This window comes from Strigops habroptila, chromosome 17 (genome assembly GCF_004027225.2).
Source record: "Strigops habroptila isolate Jane chromosome 17, bStrHab1.2.pri, whole genome shotgun sequence".
Taxonomy (NCBI): domain Eukaryota; kingdom Metazoa; phylum Chordata; class Aves; order Psittaciformes; family Psittacidae; genus Strigops; species Strigops habroptila.
Genome location: NC_044293.2, coordinates 5,617,549 through 5,644,531, shown reverse-complemented (window position 1 = coordinate 5,644,531; position 26,983 = coordinate 5,617,549). Strand labels below are relative to the sequence as shown.

The following is a 26,983-nucleotide window of genomic DNA, read 5'->3' as shown; positions in this document are numbered from 1 at the left end:
AAAAGCACCAAGAACAAGGTCCAGCTTCTTTGGAAAGTGAATCCTCCTCCCCTTTGGGGACTTGCAATGCCCACTGCAGTGACATCAAGTGAGTGCAGTGACCGCAGTGATGATGGGACCTCCCTACCCTGTTCTATCCACCATTCCCTGCATGGAGCATCCTTCCACACTCCTCTTTTCCCTCTCTGTAGCTGGAATCACTGGAGGCAGAAGCCATCAGTCTCCTGTTACAGAGGAGGGTTGTTGTATGCCTGAAAATGGGGTTGTTCAGTAGAAGGGAGGCCCTGTGTGTGAGCCCACATCCATGTGGAGCTCATCCCATTATGTAACTGGGAATGATCCTTTCCTGGAGCCACAAGGAGAGGTTGGGTCCATGCCTATGAAACCACTGCCCTGCTCCAGGCTGGAAATACAGGGCTCTTTCAGCAGGAGGCTGCACCAGGAACCTGTTGGCACCGGGGAGGAGATGGGGTTATTCTGGGCTCTGGGGGTGTTTGGTGGAGCAGCTACAAAGCATTTGGAGTATCTGTGAGCTGTTTTGAGCCTTGTGAGTCAAAGGGCTGTTCAAATACAGGCATGTGAGCCATGGCTGTGACCCTGTGCCCTGCCCTTGCTCTGTCCCCAGCAGCACGGTGGTCACCAGGTCAGTGTCATGCCAAGCTGGTGATGGCCACCACGGTGCCCTTGAACTGCTGCTGGGCTTCTCTCAGCTTCCAGCTGCTTCTCCTGCTGGAGGGGATTCCCAGCAGAGTGCCAGGATCCTGGGGCTGGACCTGAGTGTTTCAGGTGCAGATGCAGGGCTGGGTGCTGTTCCTAGCTCCTTCCCATGCATCCCAACAGGAAGCTGTGGCGCTGAAACCATGGAGCAGAGGGAAGGTGTCTCAGCACAGCCTGCAGCCTGCGTGCTGAGTGCGGCTGGGGCACAGAGCCTGTGTTGGGAGCACATGGATCTAGCCAGGCAGCTTGGATGGTATCATATTCCATTGAGCATGAGTTAAAATCCATGCAAATCCTCCCTCCTTTACCCAGGAGCTCAGCACCACTTGGCTTGTGTTTGGCTTTGGATCGCTCTGATGCTCCTTTGTCCCCTGGCCCATCATTCCCTGCCAAAGCATGTGGATTTAGGGAGGTGATGTTCCACTCTGAGATGCAGATGGAGAACCAGGAATGCTTTGGGAGTGACTACAGATGACTGTCAGCTTCTGTGAAGTGGTTCCTTGCAGGTTCTTCTAGCTCTGGTTCCCTTTGTGAGTCTGGCTGGCTTCGGCTTGTTTTCCTTGTAGGGCTTGCTCTCTTGACCTACTTTTCCTAAGGTTTGGAATATGGACATTAAAACTGGGCTGAGTGCTCCTATATGAGGGCTGTAGCAGCAAGGGCTTGTCTTTGGTTTCAGGTGCTGGATCTTGCTGGGATGAAGAGCTGGATCAGGCCACAGAGAGATGATCATCTGCAGCCTGTTGTCAGGTTTTGTGTCCCCATCCCTGCTTCATGCTGTGTGTTAAGGGTTCAGCAGCATGGCTGGTTGCATTACCCCTCACTCTGGGGGCTCACCCAGCTTCCAGCCACACCACATGAGAAGCCCTTGGGCTGATACCCATGGCCTATGATGGACAAAGCTCCTGGGTTGTCAATTTAAGAGGGTAGCAAAGAGTCCTTGCAGCTAAGACTGGGGTCCCTTTGGCAGTTCAGCTCCAAAGGGTGCTGCAGCTTGCTCTTGTGGCGCATAGCCCATCCCTCCATCAGGGATGCAGCACAGTGCCCAACCATTGCCCCAAATGGGTTCTGATGGGCTGGTGCTGGGCCTTAGCCCTGGCCACAACCCCAGGCTGCCTTTGCCTTCAACCTCTTGCTGTCACCTTGGCTTCAGGGCGAGGGATAATGGCACTTGTGCAACTGCTGGAGCGAGTCAAGGAGCTCAGAGCTTCGGGAAGCTGCTTTCCAGGTGGTTGTTTTCCTTCTTCCTTGATCTCTGTGCCAGCAGCACTGGCCAAAACTAAGATCCTTGGCAGCCTCCTTGATGCTCTTGACATGAAAGTGCCACCACCATGGAGTGTTGCCTGAGCCTCTTCAATGTCCTTGAGTAAACCTGCTCCTCAGGCAGCCAAGCACCTGCAGCTCCAGGCGTGCTGGGAATGTGCTGGGAATGGGCAATGGATTCAGGCCAGCTCTGGCCATCTGGAGCCCTGCAGGGGCCATCCAACAGGCAGCTGAAGAGCCAGACCTCACCTCAGTGTGGGTCAGCACGAAGCTGGGGTGTAAAGGTGTCACTTGGTGTATCCTGGGCTGGGATGTGGCACGATCCCTGCATGATCTCTGGGAAAGACATTAAAGCTGAGGGTTGACTTGTGCTCGTCAGAGAAGCTGGAAGCTTTATGCTAAAGCTGCTCCCAGTGTGGTTGCTCCCACTTCTGCTTCAGAGCTTACACATAGCTTACACATAGCTTACTACTCCCCTTGGCAGTGGTTGGAACTGGATGATCTTAAGGCCCTTTCCAATCCAAACCATTCTGTGATACTCAGGGCTTGGGCAGCACCTCTGAGTTGTGCTGGCAGAACCAAACTGCAGCTAGAGTGAGTAAATCCATCTACTTCTGGCTTGTTACCTGGAGGAGGTGACTTGAGCACGTTGAGTAAGGCCCTTTACAACCACGTGTTAAGAAGCTGGCACCAAGTTCTCCCTCCTGCAGCAGTGCAAGTGGGAACCCCAGCCCGAAAGCCAGCAATAGGGTTTGTATGAAGGGGAACCAACCTCCTGGCATCTTCCTCTTCATCTCTGCCTTTAGCTGGTTGTGTTGTAGCTGCAAGGAGCAGGAGGAATGGCAAAAACAAGCTGTGGGACTGTGTGTGGATGGCAAGTAAATAAAAACCAGCTTGGAAATGGGCCTCAATTCACTTGTCTCCAAGCACCTGGAACTTTTGGATCTGGCTTGTAATCTCTGTCCCAAACAGTGTGTTTTCCTCTTCTAGAAGCAACATTCTTCCACTAGAGTGAAGAATCCAACTCTGCTTTGATACCAGCTGCAACACTTTTAACTGCAGCTCTCTTTTGATTCCATTTCAGCCAGTAGATCCATGCCAACTCTTGTCCTAGGTTTAAAGAAAGCCACCAAACCCCAAAACTTCCTGTTTCCAACAGAACAGACAAAGAAGAAAAGGATTGAGAGGAACTCCTGTCTCCTTTTGGGCTGAGTTTTGTGGGCTTTGTGGAGGGTTAAAGGTGGGTTTGTATAGTTTGGTTCTGAAGTGGGCTGATGGAGCAATGTGCTTGGAGCAGGACCAGGCACTGCTGAGAGCTCAAATGGCTCAAGAAATACTTGATGAAGGTGTTAGCAGGAGCTGGGATGCTTTGTTACAAATCAAGGGGGTTTGGGGATGATTTCTTGTCTTTCTGCCCCTTTCTGAGCCCCACAGCTTCACAGGGAGATGTCAAAAGCCAAAACCAGAGCAGCCCAGTTAATTCACTGGGGGGAGAAGATGCTGGAGTTGGAGCCCTGTGTGTTTGTGATGTCTCAGGAGTGTTTTGGAGGGAGCAGCGCAAAGCCATGCCCCAAATCCCAGCACTGAGGGGTGATTTCATGCCTACAGTAAGTAGGGGATGAGCTGTTGTTCCTCCCTTCAGCCCCATGGGTACATGTCCTGCATACCTGCTGCTCACAGGGCTTGTCAGCTCTACCTCTTGCTGCCTGGGTCAGGCAAGTAGAAGCAGCCCACTGCTCTATGCTGGCAAGGAACAGGCATGGGTAAGCTTAAGCAAGGCATGTTGGCTGTACCTGTGTGAGCTCACAGACTGGTTTGGGTTGAAGGGACCCTAAAGCTCATCCAGCTCCAACCCCCTGCCACGGGCAGGGACACCTTCCACTAGAGCAGGTTGCTCCAAGCCCCTGTGTCCAACCTGGCCTTGAACACTGCCAGGGATGGGGCAGCCACAGCTTCTCTGGGCACCCTGTGCCAGCGCCTCAGCACCCTCACAGGGAAGAACTTCTGCCTCAGAGCTCATCTCAATCTCCCCTCTGGCAGGTTAAAGCCATTCCCCTTGTCCTGGCCCTACAGGCCCTTGTCTAAAGCCCCTCTCCAGGTTTCCTGGAGCCCCTTTAGGCACTGGAGCTGCTCTAAGGTCTCCCCTTCAGGAGCCTTCTCTTCTCCAGGCTGCCCCAGCCCAGCTCTCTCAGCCTGGCTCCAGAGCAGAGCTGCTCCAGCCCTCGCAGCAGCTCCGGGGCCTCCTCTGGCTTCGCTCCAGCAGCTCCACGTCCCTCTGGTGCTGTTGCCCCAGAGCTGGACCAGGACTGCAGGGGGGGTCTCACAGTGCAGGAGAGGGGGAGAATCCTTTTATTTCACCTCAATCAACATCTTGCAGCTTAATTTCTCACTTCCTTCAGCAGAGCTGTGCTTGGGACGCCGGTGGGATGCTCTGTGTGAGGGGAAGGCACTGCCTCACTGGTCAAACACTGCAGGAGTGTGCTCAGGCAGGGGTGCAGGACGTGGTGTTCACAGCATATACAACTAGAAATGTTTTATAGGGCAGCAGGAGAGCAACATTTCCAGTAAGGAGAGGAGGAGAGTTTACTTTTTGCCTCCTTTATGGCCAGGAGTTGAAAAGGACTCGGGATGCTTTGTATTCTTTGATTTATGGAGAGCTTTTTGTCTTTGCTGTTTCCTTCCTCTTTGAAGGGTTTACTATGGCCTGGACAAGTGTGGCTTTGCTTTGAAGGTGGTGGGGCTGAGTGTGGGCTCTGCAGAGAAGGTGGATTTGGGCTCAAGCAGGTGCTAAAAGCTGAGCCTGGGGGGAAAAGCCTCTCCAGTTGTGTGTTTCCATTCTTCTCCCTGTGCTTTCTGCAGCTCTTGCTTTGGTTTTCCAAGCTTTCGTTCCGATCTTTTACAGTCCAAGCACTGAAATGTTGCTGAGCCCTTGAGTGAAGGATATTCTTGTGGTTTGAGGCACAATTTGGGGAGGAATTTGGGGGACAAGGACTGTAAAGGGGAGAAATGGTGATTTAAGTACCAGCCCTTCTCCATTTCCTAAAAGGCAGAGGCTTGAATGCCTTTTGCATTTCCAGATGCTGCCTTTGCCTTAAATCCTTTTCACTGCCTTGATCTCAGGGGCCTTTGTTGAGTTCCTGCTTAGCCATGCCATGGTAATTCCCTCAGGGAAATGGAGGCAAGGAGTAGATATTGAGCTGGAATTGCTACTGTTTTGCACAGCTTATGTCTCTTTAGTTATTGATAGAGTTTGTGTTCGTCTAAGCCATTACAATGCCCAATTTTGGGGGATTCACATTTGCTGTTGCTTCAGATTTGGATTTCAATCATCGTATTGAACTCAGCTCAAGTGAACTTAGTTCTGCTGCTGGGCTGGCTGAGCAAAGCAGAGGTTTAGCAGCTCTTTGTCACCTTGAGGAGTATTTTTGTCCATTCCTGGTCCATCTTTCTCTTCCAGCCTAAGCAGATCCAGCCTTTACTTGCTGAGTTGAGCTTGCTCTATCTGCAGGTGAACCCTCTGGGGATCCCACTTCAGAGAGTGCACCCAGCTCACAGGAGGCAGGTAAAACCACATCCATACACTGGATTTTGCCTCTTCCTGCCTCTTAAGGTTGCCTTTACCATGGGCTGCTCCATCTTCCTTGCTGCTGGGTGCCAGAAGTCATCCAAGATACGTCTCCCCCAGGCCTTTTCTCTCATTCCTGGGGCATTTCTGCCTTTCCTATCTTAATGAACCACTTCATCTGATCTTGGAGTTCCAGCTTAAGCCATGGCATTAAATCAGCTCTTTTTTAGCAGTCATTTCATTCCTCCAGCAGCAGCTATTCCAAAGAGGACCCTTACAGCATGGGCAAGGTATGCACCTCCAGGACTTCGTAGCCTTTGCAGTCTGTCTCTTTGCATTGGGCATTATCAAAGCATTTGCATGTCTGAGCCCAGGAGGTCACTTGCTCTATTTCTGGTCTCAACTGAAGTGTAAGGAGATGGTTTGGTGATGGGTTTATTTTGCTTGCTTTCTTATTAAGGCTGGTTCTTGGTGAAGTAGCAGAACGGAAATAGGAACACATCAGCCAGCCAAATGACTCTATTTGTGTTTCTTGCTGGATTTATTTCTACCTGGAAGCAGGGGAGGGTGTGTGTGCTTTTATGTGGCACATGGATCTCAAATGCTTAGTCCTTTAATAGTACAAAAAATCATCTGTGATCTGCTGGCAAAGGTCAGCTTTGGACCAGCACATAGTTGGCGTTCCTGTGTGAGAAGCGTGTGCTGTTGCTCCTGTCCTGGATGGACCAGGAAAGTCAATTCCATAGGACAGGGAATAAGACTCTTGGTGGCAGGTTACTCTTTCCTTTTGAAGCATCTGAGAGCATCAGCTGCTCTCCCATGGATGCTGAGCCAGATGGACCAGTCCTGACAGTTCTTCTCTTCCCAGTGCTTTTGGAACAGGTCCATGCCCTGATAGACTGGAAACAGGGAACCTAGAGCACAGTTACTTGAGTCTTCCTTCCATTTGCCCCCAGTTTGCATTTCTTCATCTTTTTCTTGTCCCCTTTCCCACCTAGTTTCTTCTTTGTATGTTTTTGGTGATGTTTTCCCTCCTTCTAGCAGTGAGCATCGTGCTTTTGAGCTCCACGTGGTGGAGCAAGTCAGCCTCTTCTCCGGAGCATCCACATGGCACGCAATGGTGCAACAGGGGGTAAAACCAACAGAGCCCTTCTCAGCTCCTGCCTTTTGCTTCCCAAAGCAGAAGGCAGGGAGCTGCCAGACTGAGTAAAGAATCCATCAGGGGTGTTTTGGTGGCTTTATGGACATAAAAAGATAGGTTGGTTGTGCAGGGCCTTCCAGTTGTCACCTCAAGTCCACTGAAGCTGACAACTTCAGACACGTCTGAAGACGTGCTGTCTTCTCTAAGTTCAGTTTCAGCCCACTCTTTGCTTGATTTCTTGCTGGTTTAGGAGCACTGCTGATTTTAGGAGCAAGCTGATTTGCTTTCTGCACTCTTTTAGAGCATGGTAAGTGACTTGCTGAGATGATCAGCAAGTCAGTGTTCAATCTGATCTCCCTCGACGCCCAGTTGTGCTGTTTGCAGCGCTGTCCCCAAGTCTCTGAACTTCTGTTGCTTGTCAAATGGTATCTCAATTAGGAAAAGCAGGTGGTATAAGGAAACATGTTAATGAAAATCCCTGTTAATGAAAGCTCTTGCCCCTGGAGGAGTCACACTTTAACACTTGGATTTGGTCGGGGAGTTTAACATGATCCAGGGTGTTAAACTCAAGTGCTGGCTGGGGATAAAAACCCTTTTAAGCAACTGGATTTCAAACAGGCAACACTGATGTGACATTTTATCCTTTAAACCAGGTAGAAGTTACACTTTGGGTCTCTGGCACTAGCTTCTAGCAACATCATGAGGCTGGGCATAAATGTATGTCCCCACTTCCAGTGCTGTTACCGGGATGACCGGGAGCATTGCCCTTGCTCCAGTAAGACCTTGGTTTGAGACATAACAGCTCTAACTCCTGCACCAAGGCTCACTGTCACGTTCTTTGGTGCTCTTTGCTTTTGCAGCTCCATGTCCTAGGTCTGCATCCTTCAAGACTTGTAGGCACCTTATGCTGAAGAAGGGAGCATCTTATTGCAGCCTCGGTCCCAACGATCGCTACCTGCTCTTCCTTTTGCCCCTTTAGGTGTTGCTGTTCCAGCTTCTCCACTCGTGGTGTCCCAGTTGTGTGGGGAAGGAAGCCCTTGGCCTGGCTGCCTCGCCTGAGAAGAATGCAGACAGTCTGGCAGAGGGCAGGTTAAATAAAGTTTGCCTTGGCAGGGCCCGTGCTCTTGGATGTACTATGAGCTGCCGGGGCGGAGCGGTGAGGGAATTGCAAGCACGAACACAGGCTGCCAAGAGGAACGGGGCTCCTGGCCCTGCTTCCCGACTGCTCTCCCCTGGGACTCTTGAAGTACTGGCCCCATCACAAGCCTTCCCCATATCCCTATCCCAAGCCCTTGCTGATATTCCCTCTTTGCTCTGGAGCCTCCTGCTGATAGGATGTTGCCAGCGGTGCTGCACCGCCGAGTCCTGGTCTTGCTACATGGATGGGGACCCTCCTGGTGGGCTCTGTGGCATCAGGGGTTCATCTCCTTATTCTAACGGGAAGGATTTTAGGCAGTGGCACGTTTTGACTGATGGCTGTAGCTTTTGCTGTGACATGGGGAAGTGATTTCATGTCTGAGCAACGGGGTCTGCATCATTGATTTTAGAATCACAGAGTGATTTGGGTTGAAGGGACCTTAAATCTCATCCAGCTCCAACCTTAAAGCCACGGGCAGGGACACCTTCCACTAGAGCAGGTTGCTCCAAGCCCCTGTGTCCAACCTGGCCTTGAACACTGCCAGGGATGGGGCAGCCACAGCTTCTCTGGGCACCCTGTGCCAGCGCCTCAGCACCCTCACAGGGAAGAGCTTCTGCCTTGGACCTAACCTGAACTGCCCCTGTTTAAGCTTAAAACAAGAGTTTAGACTCAATCCCTGGCCAGCACTTGGTGCTGTGGACACATCTCCACTGTGCAGGCTGCAAATGCCTCCAAGCCCTTATCCTGCAACCTCAGGATGTGCAGCTTGTTCCTGTTTAAAGGGCACAGTCCTGATCCAGCACTTCCGTAGGCAGGTCCTGAACTTTCCTGTGCAGCAGAAGGATTTGGATGAGAGCAGGGATGATTCCATTGCCTGCCACTGGTGGATGGAGCAGGGCTGGATGAGAGAAGCATAAAGGAGCAGGATATTTGTGCCTTGACATCCTTGGAGCGTGTCTTTTGGTCTCCAAGCAAGATACTTTTGACTCTCTTGGTTGCACAGGGACTGGTAAGAGAATCAGTGGTTGCCAGAACATGTTCACATCCTTCCAGGCAGTTATAGGGCTTGTTTCACAGTTAAAACACCACTTCTTCCAGCTCCCTGAATGGGTATAACTTAGGAGGTTAAGGCCACTCATATCCTTTGGGGACCAGTTCTTTGGTTGCCTGTGGACGGGAGGGTGATGGAGCTTCTCATGGCCTTTGCTTTTCCCCTGTGACTTTGCACATGTGTTTGTCTGTCAGATAAGCACCATGTGTCTACTTCTGGTGCATGGGGAGACTCAGTACTTGTGACATGGGTGCATAGACTTGCAAGCTGCATGTGAACTTCCCCAGTGAGCTCCTTTACCCCTCTAGGGCCTCTGATGGGCAGAAAGCTCCCAAGTTGGTGCCAAGCTTGGCTTTTCCTGACCTTTCCTTCTCTTTCCCTCTGCCCCCAGGTGGCTGGAGGTGCAGGTAGTGAACCTGACCTGCACCCAGCGTTGGGTCCAGTACCTCCAGTTGCTGCAGGAATCCATCTGGCCTGGAGGGGTGTTACCAGCAGTGCCCAAACCAGCCAGGACAGAGAAACAGAAGAAAGCAGCAGCAGAGCAGGCCCTGCAGAGCCTCATGGGCATCTTGCCCAGTAAGTGTGTCCCAGAGACATCATCTACCCTTGGGAAAGGAGCTATGGGCCAGGCTGGGGAACCCTCCAGTGCATTGGCATGTGGTTAAACACTGGGAAATGCTCATGACCTTTGAGTTTCAGTGGTTTCCTGCAGGCAAAAGCCACTTTCCCAGTTGCATTTGGGGAGTAGCACAGTGCAGAGAGACCCAACATGTGTGGTGGCCTTTACTGTCCTTTGGGGATGAGAAAGCACTACCAGTAGATGCCCTTCCCGCCTGGAATGCTTTCCTGCCATTCAGTGCTGTCCCTGGCTCTTTTCTCTCATGCTAATGTTGGATGGGAGATGCCTCAGGCTTGGAGCATCATCATAAGCTTTGATTTAGTATCCACCAGCTTAAGTCTGGCCCAGTTTTACTACTGGGGGAATGTGCCATTCCTAAAACTTTCTCTGTCATTGGCAGATGTGATCCAGGAAATCCTTGGAACCAGTAAATGTAGGATGAGCTGGAATGTGGTCCTGGAGTCCCTGAGCCAGCCTGTCATCAATAGGTACGTGGATTATGGTCTCTTTGCCTTGATAGCCTTTGTGATAGGGGTTGTAAGCTCCACTCTGGGCTTCACCATGACAGGAACGCTGCTTGGCACAGAACATCTGCCTTAGAGCCTGGACTTGGACTGTCAGAGGGCATTTGGCTGGCTTAGGATGAAGATGCACGGCTAGGACCTTGGTCTGGCTGGAGAACATGAAGCCAATGTTGTTCATGAGTTTATGGGTATCAGGGAACTGTCAGAGTTGGAGAACAACTGGTTTAGGTTGGGTTTAGGTGACCTTAGGGAGCTGCATTTGTGTTTCCTGTGTACCCAAGGCTGTGGCTGATGAAATCCTTGTGCCACCTCGCTCCAGGAGATGCATTTGTGTTCAAACACCCACTGACCCATCCTTTCAAACCCTGCTTCTAGGGTACCACATCTTTAGCACTCAGGATACTTCTTCCTTGTGTGAGCTTTGGCTTCTGCGTGCGTGGAGCTGCTCTCCCAGCTCTGCTGTGCCCTCACCCGCCTCAGCTTTGTCTTTTCTTCCTTTCAGGCACCTGGTTTTCTGCCTCTTGGACATCCTGCTGGAGTTCTTGGTTCTGAAGGGCTCCAGTGAGGAGCTTGGGACTTCATCTGTGTCACCATCAGCCTCCAGTGGCCTGGACAAAGCACATTGACCAGGGCTGCTGTAGCCAGCAGTGGAGAAGAGAAGCAGCCACCGGGATGGTTTCATTTTCAGTGCTCACTGCACATGTCTGGGAGCTTCTTGGGAAGAAATGGTCCAGCTGGTGCTAAATGGGGCTGCTTCCAAGCTTCTTGGGGCTGGGTAATGGGTTCAACCCAGTGTCAGGGGCTGTGTAGCATCTGTCCCATTGCTGGAGAGCCTGGAGTGAAGATGCCTGACCTCTGCTGAGCTGGACACTGAGAAGGATGCTCAGGCTGCCCTCAAAGCCTGTTGTCGTGCTCCATGGTTCTAACATCTCAAGGCAGATGGCATGTAGGATGTGTTTCTGGCATGCCATCAAGACTAGATGTGATGAGATATGGTTGACAGATGTTTCTCCAGGAGGACCAAGGGCTGTCCCTGCTCTCTAAGCAGCCTGCCCTGTGCCTCTGCCACATCATCTATTGTACCAGAAGGAAGTGTGTGGAGCTTGGGAATGTGGTGGCAGCCCTGAAGTGAGTGCCAGGGACCCATCCCTGCTGCCCAGGGAACTGGGAGGTGGGAAGCAGTGCAGAAATCCAAGCTGCTCTCCTGCTTTAGGGACAAAGATAAGCTCCTTCCCGGCACCACTGCTCTGTCGTGGTTGTGTTTGGGCATCTCCTGCTGCCTGAATAGTAGGATACAAATAGGGTAGGCTGTGGTGCTGATAAAGAGAGCTGTCCCCAGGCTCAGGAGGAGTGTTAGCTTAGCTACACTGCAGGATCACCTTGTTTTCCCTGCTGAGCCATGTCTGAGTCCCAGAAGCTGTCACCTGGGATGCCCCATGTGTGACACCCAGCAAGTAAAGCAGCTCCCACCCACAAGTGCTTGGCACAGCAAGCTCTGGGAGAGGAGACAGCACCTCTGAGCCCAGGAGGAACACCAGAGGCATGGCACAGACCACAGTGATGGGCTTGGGAGCACCACCTTAGCTCTGCTGTTCATTGCTGTGTCACCATGCTTTGCTTTAGTGCAGCAGCAGCGTGCGGAGAGCTGGAGAAAGCAGCTCACATCATGATGTTCACTGTCACCCAGCACAGAATGAATGGGATGTCAGCTTGAGAGCTGCTTTCCCAGCTCAGCCAAGGCCCGAGTGCTCTGCAAGCTTATGCTGCCTGCTTGGGAGGTTGGGAACAGGGCACATGGATACAATATGCACCAACAGGGCAGTCTGGGGAGTTGTTGCTGGGAGAAAGATGACCTGAGCAGTGCTGGAGCTTCCTGTTGGAGGGGACACTGCTCTTGGTGTTCTCTACACATCAGAAGAGACTTTGCACGAGGGAAGGATGCAGGATCCCAGCTACTTTCCATGGTCTAATGCCAAGGAGTGCATTTCATCTGCTGTTCCTCAGACCTGGATACTCAGTGGAGAACAACATGGATCTCAACGTGCTTACTACTGGAATTACTACAATACTTACTACGTTCTCCTTCCCAGAGACACCTGCTTAATAATGGACACAGTGTGTGTGCTGCTTCATGCTTCTGGTGTGTGAAAACACAAGGAAGGAGGAGTTTGCTGCCAGCATGGATGTTTTTAGGGAGCTCTAAGGCCATCCCAAGAGTAGGCAGGATCCGATGTAATGAAGCAAAGCAGTTTGGCATCGTTCAGCAGTGTCACTTGTGAGACGATAACTTGCTACCTGCTTGGAAAAGGAGGGAGTATGTGTTAAGTAGCTTAAGAGTAGATTAGGCAAAGCATTGGAGATGATCCCAAGTGGCCAAGCAGCAGGTTGGGAAGCAGGACTCCCATATATCTATAAGCACAGTATGTGTCTTTCACTACCAGGCTCGTTTCCCTTCTTGTTCTTACTACTTCCATTCACTCCATCAGCTCTCTTGAGGAGTGGGAGAAGGGGCCACTTTGTGGCCCTGTTGAGCTTGGTGGCTTCCCACGTGCTCTTGGTGTGCTTGCTTATTGTTTCCTTACGGATTTAATGGGTTTGGAGCTCCAATCATGGATTAGGGGTGTCATCAAGAGGCTGAAAAGCATCATTCTGAGATAGACTGCACACCATGACACTGCCAGCTCCATGCAAGGGTAACGGTGTAGCACAGTCCTTACAGACAGTGGATGTGGCTTTGGAAGGATGCGCTTACACTTCTCCTCTGCTCAGCACCCTCTGTGCACCCTCATCTCTGATATAATGCACATAACCCAGTGTTCAGCCCTGCTGATGGACATAAGGTGTGGGTTCTGCTCTGAGGAGTGCAGCTCCAGAGCCAGTGCTTCACTGGGGTGCTGTGACAGGGATGGGTGGTGGCACCAGAGCTGCCTGGGCTCTGCATCCCCTGCTGCTCCTGCAGCTGCATTGGGCATCTAGTAGCAGCATCTCCGCTGTGCTTACACAGGAGGAGCTGGGGCATAGGGAGATGGAGTAGGTTGACGTGCCTGTGCTCTTCAGTCAGCAGCAGGCTCAGGATCAGACCCCAGGAGCTGGGATTGCAGGAGCTTGGGTTTAATCTTTCCTTAGAGCACGGAAAACAGGCACCAGCAGAGCCCTTTGCATGCTGTGACTGGCTTCAAACTCCCCTTCTCTCCTTCATCCATCTCAGTCCCTTCTCCCAGCAGAGGAGCCCATGTCTGTATCCCACTGTTCAGGGAGCAAGGTTTGATCCCAAGGGAAGGCTGCAGCCTGCTGTTACATTAGATCCAGAGCAGCCATCACTTGAGTTGGGTGCTCCTCTGTGTGTACAACCCACACTGCAGGGTATAGACCTTCAGGGCACCCCTGTAAGCTACACAGGAGTGGTGCTGAGCCAGAGCTTGGTGCTTTGGGGGTAAGGAGCCACCATGCACTTACTCCCTGTTGTATTTCCTGTCTTCAAACCCTTGTAGCAGCTATTTGTGGTGGAATGCTTCAAGTCTGTAGAAGCGCACTGTGTTGAAAGCCTCCTTTGTTATGAAATGGGGAGCAAACTGGTGCTCCCAAGTATTTGTAACTTACGTCTCTGTGTATAATAATACTCCCTTTCAAACTTGTTTCTGTGTTGGGGTTTAAAATGTGCCTTTGCTACTAAACTGCTTGTAAGCCCTTGGAAGAGAAGATCAAGGAGGGGGGAGAGTGGGAAAGGGTGGCAGTGGGGCTGGGACGATGCCTTCCTGGCACCCAGTGGCTTATACATGACAAAGACCCAATTCCTTAGAAGCTTGGTGAGGAATGGGAATGGTTTTTCCCATCAGCATTGCTTTTTCCTCCCTGACAAGCAGACTTCTGGATTTAGGCTTTCCAGGGAGCGTGAAAGCAGAGATGTTTGGCCTTTCTCCTGCAGGGAAGTGAAAGCCACCTGGAGAAGCAGGGCTGGTGCAGCCCCATCTCCACATCCCTTGGGCAGTGCTGCTTAGGAAGCTCCCCTTGATACCGGGCCTGGAGGAGGAAAAGTGGGAAGCTAAAAGGAAATGAAGAATGCCTGAAAAGGAGCAGTTCCACGTGAGAAGTGAAATATTACATCTAAGGAAAAGAAATAGAGGGGAGGAAGCAAAACCTGATACAGTGAGCACTTGGGGCATGTATTATGGTGGATTAGTTCTGCCACGGAAAGATCCCGTCCACCCCATGAAATCCATTACCTCCAAGCCAGGGAGCATTTGTACAGCACGTCATGTGGGGAGCGTGGTTGAAGCCAAGTTCCCCTTTATAATACCCCCCCCCCAGGGGAGATTGGGCCATTTCCAGTGTCAACAGCCAGAGGATGAAGCATTTATCTGTGCAGAGCAGTGGCTAATGAATACCAGATCCATTTAGGAGCTGTGCTCGAGAGAAAGAACCTGTTTCTGCCTCTGTTTGGGACCAAGTGAGGCTTTATTGAGTGATGGGATGTGGGATGACGTGTTCTCTGCACTGCAAGGTGCAGGCATTGCCTGGAGATAAGTGCCTTGTTGCAGAGCATCAAGAGCTACAGGGATGTGATGGGAAGGCTTCCCAAAGGAAGCTGAGGGTGAGCTGTCTCACTGTTGTCACAGGGGATAACTATTAGGGGTGAAAACCCATCAGGAGAGCTTTCCTTCCAGCCCAAAGGTGGAAGAATGGAATGAGGATGCTGCTCTTTGCCATCTTTCTGGATTTAAATGTAAAATCCAGGTTTGGGCCCTTCTGGTTTCTTGCAATAATACTGTTCTCCTGGCCAGAGGCCAGTGCAGGTAATTATATTCTTCCTACCTTAATGCCACTCCAGCCCCCTGTCTCCACTGGATATTCTATACCCTAATTCCTGTCTGGAACTTGCTTATTATGTTACAAAGTCTTTATTTTTTCCCTCCTCTGAGTACGAGTTGTGCACAGAGCAGGAGCCAGCCCCAGCACTGCTGAGCTGCTAAAATACTTGAGAGAACCTGCCTTAGCCATTTCACTGTGCCTGGGGTTCTCGTGGAGCATCTCTCCTGAGCTGGGAAGGTGGGTAACGTAAGAGGTCATGGAATCATGGAATGGTTTGGGTTGGAAAGGACCTTAAAGCTCATCCAGTTCCACAGGCAGGGACACCTTCCACTAGAGCAGGTTGCTCCAAGCCCCTGTGTCCAACCTGGCCTTGAACACTGCCAGGGATGGGGCAGCCACAGCTTCTCTGGGCACCCTGTGCCAGCGCCTCAGCACCCTCACAGGGAAGAGCTTCTGCCTCAGAGCTCATCTCAATCTCCCCTCTGGCAGGTTAAAGCCATTCCCCTTGTCCTGGCCCTACAGGCCCTTGTCTAAAGCCCCTCTCCAGGTTTCCTGGAGCCCCTTTAGGCACTGGAGCTGCTCTAAGGTCTCCCCTTCAGGAGCCTTCTCTTCTCCAGGCTGCCCCAGCCCGGCTCTCTCAGCCTGGCTCCAGAGCAGAGCTGCTCCAGCCCTCGCAGCAGCTCCGGGGCCTCCTCTGGACCCCAGAGCTTAAACTCCGGGCTCCTGGATGCTTGTCTTACCTGTGTTGCCATTGCTTCATACTCAAGTGTGTCCTTACTCCCAGGTGGGCAAAGAGTTCTCCTGTCTGAGAACACTGTAACCATGCCCAAACCTCTCTGCTAATGGAGCAGCTCGATCCTGCCTTGATTTGAGGTTAGCAGCCAGCCTGAAGAAACCTCATTTCCTGCAGTGCATGAGCAATGCTGAAACTTGAATACCTGCTTTCCCTTTTGGAGTGCAGCTTGTCTGCATTGCTGGCTCCTTGCCCTTTATCTCCCCTTCTTTTTCCCTTTGGACAAGTATTTCAAGTCTCCTTCTTTCCTTTTCAATTAAACCCTCCTCATCTCCCAGCCTCGCTGAGCACTTGAAAAGGTTGCTCAAGCAGTACTTGAGGAGAGCATCCTGTAATTCCACGTACTTCCTTCCTGTTCCCAGGCCCCTTCCCTCTTCCCTGGCCCTTGAGGGCAAGGAGGGTTTGAGGGATGTGCTGGAGGGGCGGTGAGGATCAAAGACCATAAACCACTGCTTAAAACATTAGAGTTGCATTGGCAGAGCCTCATTAACCCTCTGCTTTCCCCCTTTTACTCCTTTACCCCTGCAAATCAACCGGGGCAAACAGAAGTAGCCTTGATGGCAGAAGGCTCAAGTGTGTGTGTGCAAAGCAAAAGCAAAGCCCTTTTTCCATGCAGGCCACTTCACATTTATTCCCCTGGAAGCTGGAGCTCTTGAAAGCCCGATGCTCTTTAGAGCTGAGCTCTTTCACGTTGTCCCTTCCTCCCCTTGCAGGCTTCATTGTCCCCTTCCGCTGTGCTCCTTTCTCTTTTGTCCTGGGAGAAGGAGGCTTTTAATCCCCTTGTACTGCAGATTAAAGCCATTAGAGCCTCCCCAAGCTGACATTTTCTCAGAGCCAGGTCTTTCTGAGTGCTCCTTGTCTGTCTGCTGCTGCCTTTCTTCTCGGCACACTAAACCTCCCTCCCTGACCTTTCCCTCCAGAGGCAAGGGCTGGAGTGTGCAATCCCATGTAGGCAGTGAGTGGGCTCAGCAGGGCTTGGGGTGCAGGAAATGAAGAGCATAGAAATGAGGAAGTAAATAAGGAGAAGAAGAAAAGATGATGGGAATGAAGAGAGGGAAGCAAAGCAAGAGCCAGCGTGTTTGGAAACCGAATGCCAGGCTCAGGGCTGAGTATTTGGAATGCTTCTGCCTTTATGAGGAGCCAAACCATAAACCTGGGGCTCAGTTTTAGTGCCTGAAACCCCAAATCCTGTCTCACTCTGCATTTGGCCCAAGACTAATGGATCCATGCACCTACACGTGCACAGGTAGATGTGGAGTTTGTGAGCTTTTGGGTTCAGGGGTGATTTTTAGTACTATGGGGCCCTGACAGCATAGTAGTACATATACTATAGAGTAATACATAGTACTATGTCCCTGACAGCACATTTCTTACTCTTGGTCATCAAATGATTGTACTTCACCTCCTGACATTGCAGAATGGATCAACACGCTGGTCCTTGTCTTGTACACATCATAAAAGCACAAAGGATGGAGGGAGCTGGCTAAAAGTAAGTGTGCTGATGGCAGAAACATCGTTCCTACAGGGTCTTCTGGCTCTTGTCCTCTGCAGAGTGTCCTGCACATGTCCCACGGTTGTTGGCAGAGCACCAAAGAAGGTGGAAAACTGGCCCTAAGATGCATTCCCTAGGGAAATGGTATAGAATTGCCTCAAAGGGGCCCCCTTTCAGGTACAAGGATGCATTAGGGAACAGAAGAGGGGTGTGATGCCAACACGCTTTTTGAGCGGGGGGAGGCAGTTTGGGTTCCTCTTCTCCAGGACCTCCTGCATGATTTTGACCATCGTACCAGGTTGATAACCCTGCCCCAGAGCTGTGCAAACATCCTGTTGCTGCAAACCTTTGGATACTGTGCTAACCCCTTCAGCTTGAGCTGAAGCAAATCATGCAATACTTGCTGCAAGTGAGTCATGCTTCAGTCTTCACTCACATCTGTGGGTTATGTTTGTGCCTCCCTTGTAAAAGGACAGACAGAGAATTTGCTTATCTTTACAAGCACCTTGAGAGCACAGCCTGGCTCTGAAGATGTTTGAAGGGTTCATTCGACATCTCCAGATTCAGCTAAAATAGGTGCTGACCACATAGACGAAGAATTCCCGTCCTTAATGGCCGTAATAGGCAAGTGTGAGCCAACTTATGGCACTTGTCCTCCCCTTCTGGGGGCCGCAGTGAAATGCTTTCAAAGCAAGTAATAAAAGTGCAACTGTCCCCTTCTGGGAACTCATTTTGGGGCAGAAGTTCCCCTGGCAGCCCAGCTTGCTGGGAATGAAATGGAACCAGGAGCTCACCCCTGGAGGGACCGTACGTGTGAAACGTTGCCATGTCGAATCCATCTGAATCCTCCACCAGGAAAGCCCCAGCTCTGTAATTACTGGTTTTCAAGCAAGCAGCCTTTTCTTTCTCTTTGTGTGGGCCTGCTTTCCCCCCATGTGTGCGTTATAAGAGGATATTTGTAATGAAACTCACTGGGCAGAAGCAGGGAACAAAAGCCGGGCGCAGCGCGCTCGCCGGTGGGGATATTAGAGGCGCTGGGCTCCCCGTTCTGCCCAGTCTCTCTCTGCTGGGACAGCACGGTGGGCTGGGGAGCCTCTTATTAACCTTAATCTGCAGAAAGGGGCTGGAGCCACATTGGGGCTTGGTTTCATAGCTACAGCAGCTCGCTCCCAAGCGTGCAGCCTTATGAAGGGCCAGTCTCCCCAGCAACTCTTAATGCGGTTTTGCACCGTGGTGTCTAATCTGAGGGAGAAATGTCACCGCTGTCAGCCCCCAGGCTGGCAGCTCCCAGCCATGGCCGTGCTGGTAAGCACATATCCAGCTTCAACCTTCTGGTTGCTGGGGTGAAAGGGCCTCTTTATCTCCACAGGGAGAGGCAGATGAATCCCAGGCTCAAACAAGGAACCTGCTTTCCCTCACCAGACGCTCCCCCTCTGCTTCAAGGTCTCTTTATTAGGTCTTTTAATTCGCAGCTGAGTGGGAAGGAGCAATAAGGCTGGAGAAATGGTGGGGGGCAATAAGCCCCTCGCAGTGGGGAAAGGCCCCAGCCACCAGTGTGTGAAAAGAGAAGGCAGTGCAGGGATTAAAACTGTCAGCTTCATGGGAAGTACTTGCTATTTAATAGCTTCACTTGATTGCAGTGATGTGTGCGATGCCAGAAGGGCAGTTCTGAGCCATGTCCCTCAGAAAAGTGAGCATGGGATGGTTTGGAAGGAACCTTAAAGCTCATCCAGTTCCATGGGCAGGGACACCTTCCACTAGAGCAGGTTGCTCCAAGCCCCTGTGTCCAACCTGGCCTTGAACACTGCCAGGGATGGGGCAGCCACAGCTTCTCTGGGCACCCTGTGCAAGTGTTTTATAGTGAAGAATTGTAGTGATTCTATATCTGAGTGCCTTGAGAGCTATCATGATATAGGATGATGAGAAGGAGTAGTTGAAACTGAACTTGTCAGGTTGGTTGTTCATCCTTTTCTGTCTGGTTGATGCAGGATGCTCCGCTCCTCCCGCCACTAACCAAGCTGACAGCTCGTGCCCTCCATCTGATGGCTGGTAGCTCTTAGGACTTGTTTGTTGCACACAAACCACTGCTGGATGGTTTCTCTGCATCATATTCTGTAGTTTGCTCATCTTTGAGGCCTTCTGGAGCATTAGCACTCAGTAATCTCCTCTCCATATGCTCTGATGCTATCAGTCGTGGCCACTGGAGGAACCAGTGCAACAGGAGCGTGTTCTTGTGCTGGTAAGGATCTTGTCAACATTATTGCGTGATTAGGCCAGTATAAATCCTTGGATTCCCCCCTCGTGTGCAGCATGCAAGCAGCATGCTTGATTCCTCACCCCCCTTGCCTCCCGTGCCCCTGGGGATGTGGCCTTGGGAGAGGAAGTTGCTCCCTTAGAAAAAGGGCTCTTGTTACAAGTGAGAGGATGGAGATTGCTCCGTTTGTGACAAAGTGGTGGAGATGAAGTGGTGACTGGCTGGTGAAGAGCCCTCACAGTGCTCTACATCACTATCTCAAGAGGCAATGTGCTGTTACTGAACAGCAGCGCTGCGCTCCCTACGCTCCATCAAGCTCTATTAAGCTCTTGCTTTTGTTCGTGCAGGTGAATTGTAATAAACTGACTTGGGGACTCATTTTCAACACCCTGCAGCACAAACACATCCTGGCGTGGTTCAAGAGCTTTATTTATCCCAGATTCATTCATATTTATCCCCTTTATTTATCCCAGATTCATTCATATTTATCCCCTTTATTTATCCCAGATTCATGTGCATCTCCCCTTTGGACCACCCGAAAACCCCTCTGTCCTTCTAGGCAATGTTCCTGCCACCACCTGCATGGAAAAGCAAGACGCAGGGCCTGTCCATCTCTTTGCTCTCCTCTCTTGAGGAATAAATAGGGGTGTAAATAAGCGTGATGGGCTGTGATGCTTTTGAAGGGCTGTTCTTGAGCCAATATGCTCCACCACCAAAAATAACCTGTTCCACCCCCTTCAGCAAGGTTCACCTGGAGCCCTGAAGCCGCGTTAGAGCAGCTCGGGTTCAAGTACATCACACCCCAAGGGCTTGGAAATCAACACCAGTGATGGCTCTTCTTGATCACATTCCTTTCCAGGCCAGGCTGACCACTTCCAAGCCAAGAATGTCACTAACATCTCCTATTTCTCCTGGGATGCAGATTGAAGAGACATTATCTCATCCATAGGGAACAACAAGTGTTTGCAGGAGGCAGAGGATGCAGAAGGGCTGAGGATGGTTGCACAGTGGTTAGGAATGAAAAAGTGGGATTGCACTGAGGGAAGGAGGGCAATGGGATTGAAAAGTGCACTTTATTGTGGCTTGAGAGGAAAATGATGTGAGTGAGGAGAGGAATGGACCTTAGGTACCCTGAAACATCTGGAGAGCAGATGAACATAAGAAACTGGCAAAAAGTCTCTTATGTTAAAGTGCTAAAAAAGCTAAAGCTCCATCTAAAGCTATTAGTCCCCTTTAAAAAGCTCTTGGTCCTGTAGCTCATATTGTCCTTAAGCAAAGGGTCATGGTTTCAGCTTGGCAGCAGCTCTGTTTAGCCTGGAGTGCTGCACCAGCACTGGCAGATAAGGCAGCACTGAGGAGCTGTGCAGTCGGTCAGCCCTCTGCATCATTCCAGGGGCAAAACTGCAGAAGGACGCACTTTCGCCACGATGTGAAAGTCTAAAGTGGTTGGAGTAGGGGAGGAAATCACTTGGGAAAGAATAGGGACAGCTTCATGGGAGCAAATCCCCCCCAGCTGTGCGCTGAATGTGAGGCCAGCTTTGAAACCGCAGGTGGTGAAAGCCTTGGAGCCACCATCAGCATGTTTGCAGGGAGCATCCTCCTGGAATAACCCTCAACTGCCCAAGAGGTTGGTATTTAACTTCTCCTGTCTGTAAGTTTTGCAGCAGGCCACAGATGGAGACACCTCCTTTGGCTTTGAACAGCTCTTGAAGGACCCTTGAGACTGCTTTTTGGAAGTGGATTTAGTGAATCATAGAATTCAGACTGGTTTGGGTTGGAAAGAACCTTCAGATCATCCAGTTCCAACTCCCTGTCAATCCTGGTAGATCCTGAAATACTGCTCCGTGCTCTGCAGCAGCAGGTCTGAGCTGTCAGATGCAGACTTGGCCCTCCATGGGATAGACCTCTGTCTGCAGGGCGAGGACCCAGGTTGTTGGGGATGGATTTGGGGATGGATTTGGGGATGGATTTGGCATGTCCTGCTGTGCCCAAGAGTGGTTGCTCCAAAACGCTTCGCTTTGAGGAGCTGGCAAGCTGCAAGGTCAGGTTTGCCCTCACTTCTTACCCCCGCACGTTAAGGGATGTGCAGAGCAGCATCTCACCCTGCTTGGTGTGAGCTGCAGGAGCCACGAGAGGGAGCTTTGGGCTTGTCCTGTCGCCTTGTCCCCACGCCAGGCAAAGGCACAAGGTGGTGCTGTTGTCTCAGCCATCGCTGAGGCCGTGGTGGGACAAGGGGAAGCCAGGATTCACTGGTGAACCCCACCATGCCACCACGCCAACCTACAAGCTAAAGTGTGAGACAGGCCCCAGCTCCCAGGTGGGAGCTTCTCCCAAATTTAAGCCCTTTTCCAGCTCTGTTTCAGGATTATACAGGAAGATTCGGGAAGAAAGGAGTGGTGAGACACTGGAACACCCAGAGAAGCTGTGGCTGCCCCATCCCTGGCAGTGTTCAAGGCCAGGTTGGACACAGGGGCTTGGAGCAACCTGCTCTAGTGGAAGGTGTCCCTTCCATTGCCGTGGGGATGGGGATGCTGGATGTGGAGCAGAAGGTTCCAGCCTGGGTTTGAAGAACCTTTTCCCATGCAGTTGGTACGTTCCCACCAAGGGCTTTGATTTCAGTGTATCGGCATTTTCCGATGAGAAACCATGTCCTTGGAACATTCCCAAGCAGCAAAGAGAAACTCCCCAGCGGAGCAGGGAAGGGATCCTGTCGCACGCGGCGGGAATTCAATACTTGTGTCTGGAGGCCCTGGATAAAGAAAGACAAAACCAACACCACTCGTGGCAAGAGGAGAAGTTGTCCAGTCCCGCAGTCGAGCAGCTCTGCTGCTCCTTTTCCCACTTTCCTCTTGATATTCCCCTTCCATTGGGATGTTGCTGCTTTCTGTGCAGGCAGAGGGTGCAGCGTGCAAGTGTTACAGACCACAGGACCTGGTAGGGGTAGGAGAGCCCACAGGGGCTCTTTCTGCTGCACTCTGGGACGTTGCTGATGCTCTCTTGGGGCTTCTCTTCCTTTTGGAGAAAACTACAAACCAGGTCTCCTCTTCCTGCACCAAGCAAGGTTCTTCTATCAACCACCAACTACAGGTAGTTGCACAAGGCTGGAGAACAGACAAGGTTTCTCCAGGGCTTTGTCCAGGCTGGTTTCAAGTGCCTTCAGCCCCCATGGGATAATGCACCCCCGCCTGCTGCATCTCAGCTGGGAAGCATGGCAGGTACTTCATCTGGGCTCCAAATCTTCCTTCCCTCTCCCAGTTTTCCTGGTGGTTGTGTCTCCAGCAGAGGTTAGCACGTCCCTCTTTGAAGCCTGCGCTTCTCACATGTTATGTCTGGAAGTTTGCTCTGGTTTCTTGCCTTGGGGGCCCTAGAGAGGCTTTTATGGGAACCCAAGTCCCCTTTTGACACCACTTCCTCGTGCTGAAGTTGCAGGTTGAGTTGCAGACGGGAACGCTTTGGGGTTGGATATCTTTCATTGTCAAAGCGGATTAGGGCAGTGATTATTTACATGCACCTCTGTTACACAGAGTCTGTTTCTCTCCTTTTTTTGCCTTTTCCCATGTAATTCTACATCATCTAGATCCTAAAGCAGGGGAGAGGGAGAGAATGAACCTCCTGCAAAGTGAAATGGGTACATGGAGATCTTTGATGCTTTGGGGAGCATCTTCTTCCACCCATACATGGCCACTGTTGCCCAAGTGGCCAGGTTCATCCCAGGGCATCCCTCTTCTTCCCTGCACTGGAGCTGGATACAGCAGGAGGCTGAATGCTTGGCATGATTTGGCCCCTGGTTTGATCTAGGGTGGCTCCTCTGGAGCTTTGGCTCTTCCCCAAGAAGTGGGGATATTTTCCTTTAGAACCCAACGTGCATGGGTTGATAGAAGTCCCATTTAGTCCTTTATTTGGCTTGGGAGGCTGCGGTGGAACAGCTTTCTTTACATATCCTTGAGTGTTATTTGATGAAGGTTATGACTGCTCATAAACACTCTGAGGCTATTCTCCTTCCCCACCACTGGTGCCTGCCTGGGACTACCCCTTTGTGTACTGCTGCAAGGGACCAGCGTGCTGATTCTGCTCCCCTTCATTCCAGCTTTCTAACAGAAGAGAAACTAGACATGGGAGGGATGCCAGGAGGGATTCTGGCACAAGAACCAGTTTACTTCCTTTTCCTTTGCCATTTCCAATCACAAGTTCTCCTAGAAAAGAGCTCTGAGAAGAGCAGCCATTGCCCAGGAGGAGGAAAACTCGAAGCTGCACAATCAAACTGACAAAACCCATCATCTTGTTTGCAGTGGAGGAGACAGAAGCAGGTTCTGCTTGGAAAAGCAGAAGGCAGGAAGAAAATAGGGGCCCCAGGGCACTCTGTTCTACCCATCGTCTAGCAAATGAGCCTGTTTCTTCGTGTGTTTAGTCTTTTGCTATGCAAGAAAATCTGTTTAATGTTTCAGGAAGCAAAAGAGAGGAAGCAATAGAGACACCCCAGCTACCCAGCATCACCCCAAGTGCAGCAGGAGATCTTGGCCAGTGCTTGGAGAAGGCTGGTAAGTGATTCATAGCCTTACTGTGGAGTAAGGAAAGAAGGTCAGGCTCATCTAGGCAAACATAGACTGTGTGGGGAGAAAGAAGCAGAGGCTCAAGACACTGCCTGCAGCTTGGGGCGTAATCAAGGATGCTGCAAAGGGATTGAAAACAATGGATGTGCCATTAGAATGAAATGAAAATGTGCATGGATGTACCCAGAAGGCAAACTCCATGTAAATGAAACTTCACTCTGCACTGAAAACACACACTGATGGCCAGCTATGAATCCATAGGAGCACAGAGGTTGGAACCAGATCATCTTTCAGGTCCTTTCCAACCCAAACCATTCTATGAGTCGATGATTCTGTTTGCCCCAAGCCCTTGTGCTTCCCTTTTCCCTGAAGGTTTGGGGTCTTGATGCCTTTTTCCTGGCCATGAAGCACAGTCTCTCCACAGCAGTCATAATAAGCCTTGTGCTGCATGGTGCACTAATGAAAAGCTATGTGGCCCAGTCCCTAATTAAGCTGTCAGAGGGAGCTCTCACCCTCTGTTGTTTCATTCTTAGACTTAAGGCCTTGATGAGCTGCAATCAGGCATGAAAGGGCAACCTGAGCAGAGCATGGAGAACTAAACCTCAAGGGGTTTTAGTTCTAGACCTGGTTTCTCAGGTCTGGGGTTTACCTGTTGCAAGGAGTGATCACTTTGGACACAACCAGCTCTTTCCACACATCCACATTTCCTGCCTTTTTAGAGTCTTCATGGTTTTGAAGACAAGAAGCCATTGCCTTCACCTTGGGTTTCCCCCATAAAAGCTGGAGGACTTGCAGCTCTCTATGTCTAGGTAGAGATGAGTCCAACTCACGGTGTCTTTCAGCCACATCTGGAGTTTAAAGTGCCCCAAAGGATGGTGCTGGGGGACTAGTTCTCTACTCTGTGGTCCCTTTAAATTTCACACTAGAAACCAGAGCTGCAGCTGGTGGGGTTTAATGACAAGAGCACCAGTTTATTTGAACTAGGGTCTTTATGGGGAGTGGTGTTTGTTTTCTCAGACCACACATTATTAACTAAGCCCTCGACTTTGTTTTTCTAGTCGCGTCGTGTGCAACTTCCCACTTCTCACCCCTTCCCTCTGTCAAAACGTCTTTGGCTTTGCACTTAAGGGACAGCATCATCTGAAACTGCTGCTGCTCGGGATGGATTGCCAGGCAGGAGTCCTGCCCCAGCGCCACTTGCTAACTGGGGAAGTCAGACTGGGAATGTCCTTGTGCTCTTCGGGAATGATCAGTATAGTCATTGTGTGTCCTGGTCTCTCTTGGTAAGAAGGGGTAATAATATTTCATAGAACCCCAGACTGGTTTGGGTTGAAAGGACCTTGCAGCTCATCCTTAAAGCCATGGACAGGGACACCTTCCACTAGAGCAGGTTGCTCCAAGCCCCTGTGTCCAACCTGGCCTTGAACATTGCCAGGGATGGGGCAGCCACAGCTTCTCTGGGCACCCTGTGCCAGCGCCTCAGCACCCTCACAGGGAAGAACTTCTGCCTTAGAGCTCATCTCAATCTCCCCTCTGGCAGGTTAAAGCCATTCCCCTTGGCCTGTCCCTACATCCCTTGTCCAAAGCCCCTCTCCAGGTTTCCTGGAGCCCCTTTAGGCACTGGAGCTGCTCTAAGGTCTCCCCTTCAGGAGCCTTCTCTTGTCCAGGCTGCCCCAGCCCAGCTCTCTCAGCCTGGCTCCAGAGCAGAGCTGCTCCAGCCCTCGCAGCATCTCTGTGGCCTCCTCTGGCCTCGCTCCAGCAGCTCCACATCCCTCTTGTATTGTTGCCCTAGAGCTGGACCAGGACTGAAGGGGGTCTCCCAGAGCACAGCAGAGGGGGAGATTTCCCCCCTGGACCTGCTGCTCACGCTCTGGGGGTGCAGCCCAGCACACGGGGGCTGCAGTTACACTTCCCTTCTTATCTGTTCCAACACATCCACCAGATCCCACTTTGATTTCAACCCAGAGCCCTTCCAGCCACAGCAGCGGGCTATAAACAGAGCCTGCGTGTACACACACACGCACATGTACGTGCACACGCACACAGCACACACGTGCACACCCTTGTGTGCAAACTCTGCAGTCTCCCCTTTGTGTTTGGCTTGGCTGCACAGCCTGCTCTCGCCGGGCTCGGCCAGGAGATATCCAGGCTAAGATAAACAGCACACAGCTGCTGGGAGCCAGGGAGATCCTGTGATTAACAGCTGTGTGGGGCTCCACAACAGCCCCCCGACCTCCAGCAGCCCTCCAGAGCAGGCTGCTTCACGTCAGAGCTCTGTTTGTCAGGCAAAGGATGGGAACCATCCCAGGAGATTGCCTGCAATAGGCACAGGTGGGAAACCTGGGGAGGAGAAGCTTTTGTGGCACATCCCATCCCTTCCCCTGTGCCAGCCTTGCCCGGTGCCTCTTGCTTATCACAGGGTTTCCTGAATCCAGGAAGGAATAGTAACAGTCCTAAGAGTGAAGCCTGTTCTCATGGTTTAACATAACTGAATACTTCAGAGGAAGGGCTTGCAAGTGTTTCGCTTTGGGCTCTTTGCAAGTGGGCTCTTGGCTTCTAGTACAGGCACACAGCAAGTGGCAGTTGTGTCCTGGAAGAGGAGAAGCTGGAAAAGGAGATAGAGCTGGGCTTTGGGATGAAACCAGGGCTGGTACCTGGGAAAGGCGAAAGAAAAGAGAAACATGGAGCTGTTGGAGTCAGCCCCAGAGGGTTTCACGTGGGTCCGAAGGCAGTTCCCTGGGTCACCTCTGCCTGTTTGGGCAACAAGGAGGAAGAGAGCTGACAAAGCAAACTGCCCCACCTGCAGAGGAGAAGGAGGTTGACCTTGTGGCTCCCATTAACCTGTCCTGCAGCGGGGTGAGGGTGAGGAGTTTATAAATCAGGCTCAGGTGAGGCTCAGTTCTTTAGGGAAGGGATGAGAGGAGCAGCTCTCTTGGCATGTTTGATGTTCCCTTTGTGGTAGAAGCTTACAGTGACCTTAGAGATGAAAGACGTGAGGAGCAGCAAGGAGGATGGGGTCTCTCTGAACACTTATACCTTTCTTTTCCCTCTGTTTCCAGGCCTTTTCTAT

General features: G+C 51.3%; 1 protein-coding gene across 7 annotated transcripts in view; it reads left to right on the top strand.

Annotated features, from left to right (window-relative positions):
* Window positions 1-26,569, top strand: part of SNX19 (sorting nexin 19) — a 36,346-nt gene extending 9,777 nt beyond the window's left edge. Inside the window, exons 9-11 of one of the 7 annotated variants that reach the window (XM_030505433.1) lie at window positions 9,264-9,448; window positions 9,892-9,979; window positions 10,518-13,650. In XM_030505433.1, coding sequence (XP_030361293.1) covers window positions 9,264-9,448; window positions 9,892-9,979; window positions 10,518-10,641 — 397 coding nt within the window. In that variant the 3' untranslated portion in view covers window positions 10,642-13,650. The other 6 variants (XR_003994271.1, XM_030505435.1, XM_030505434.1 and 3 more) reach the window with 6 other exon arrangements.
* Window positions 26,570-26,983: the final 414 nt, after the last annotated feature.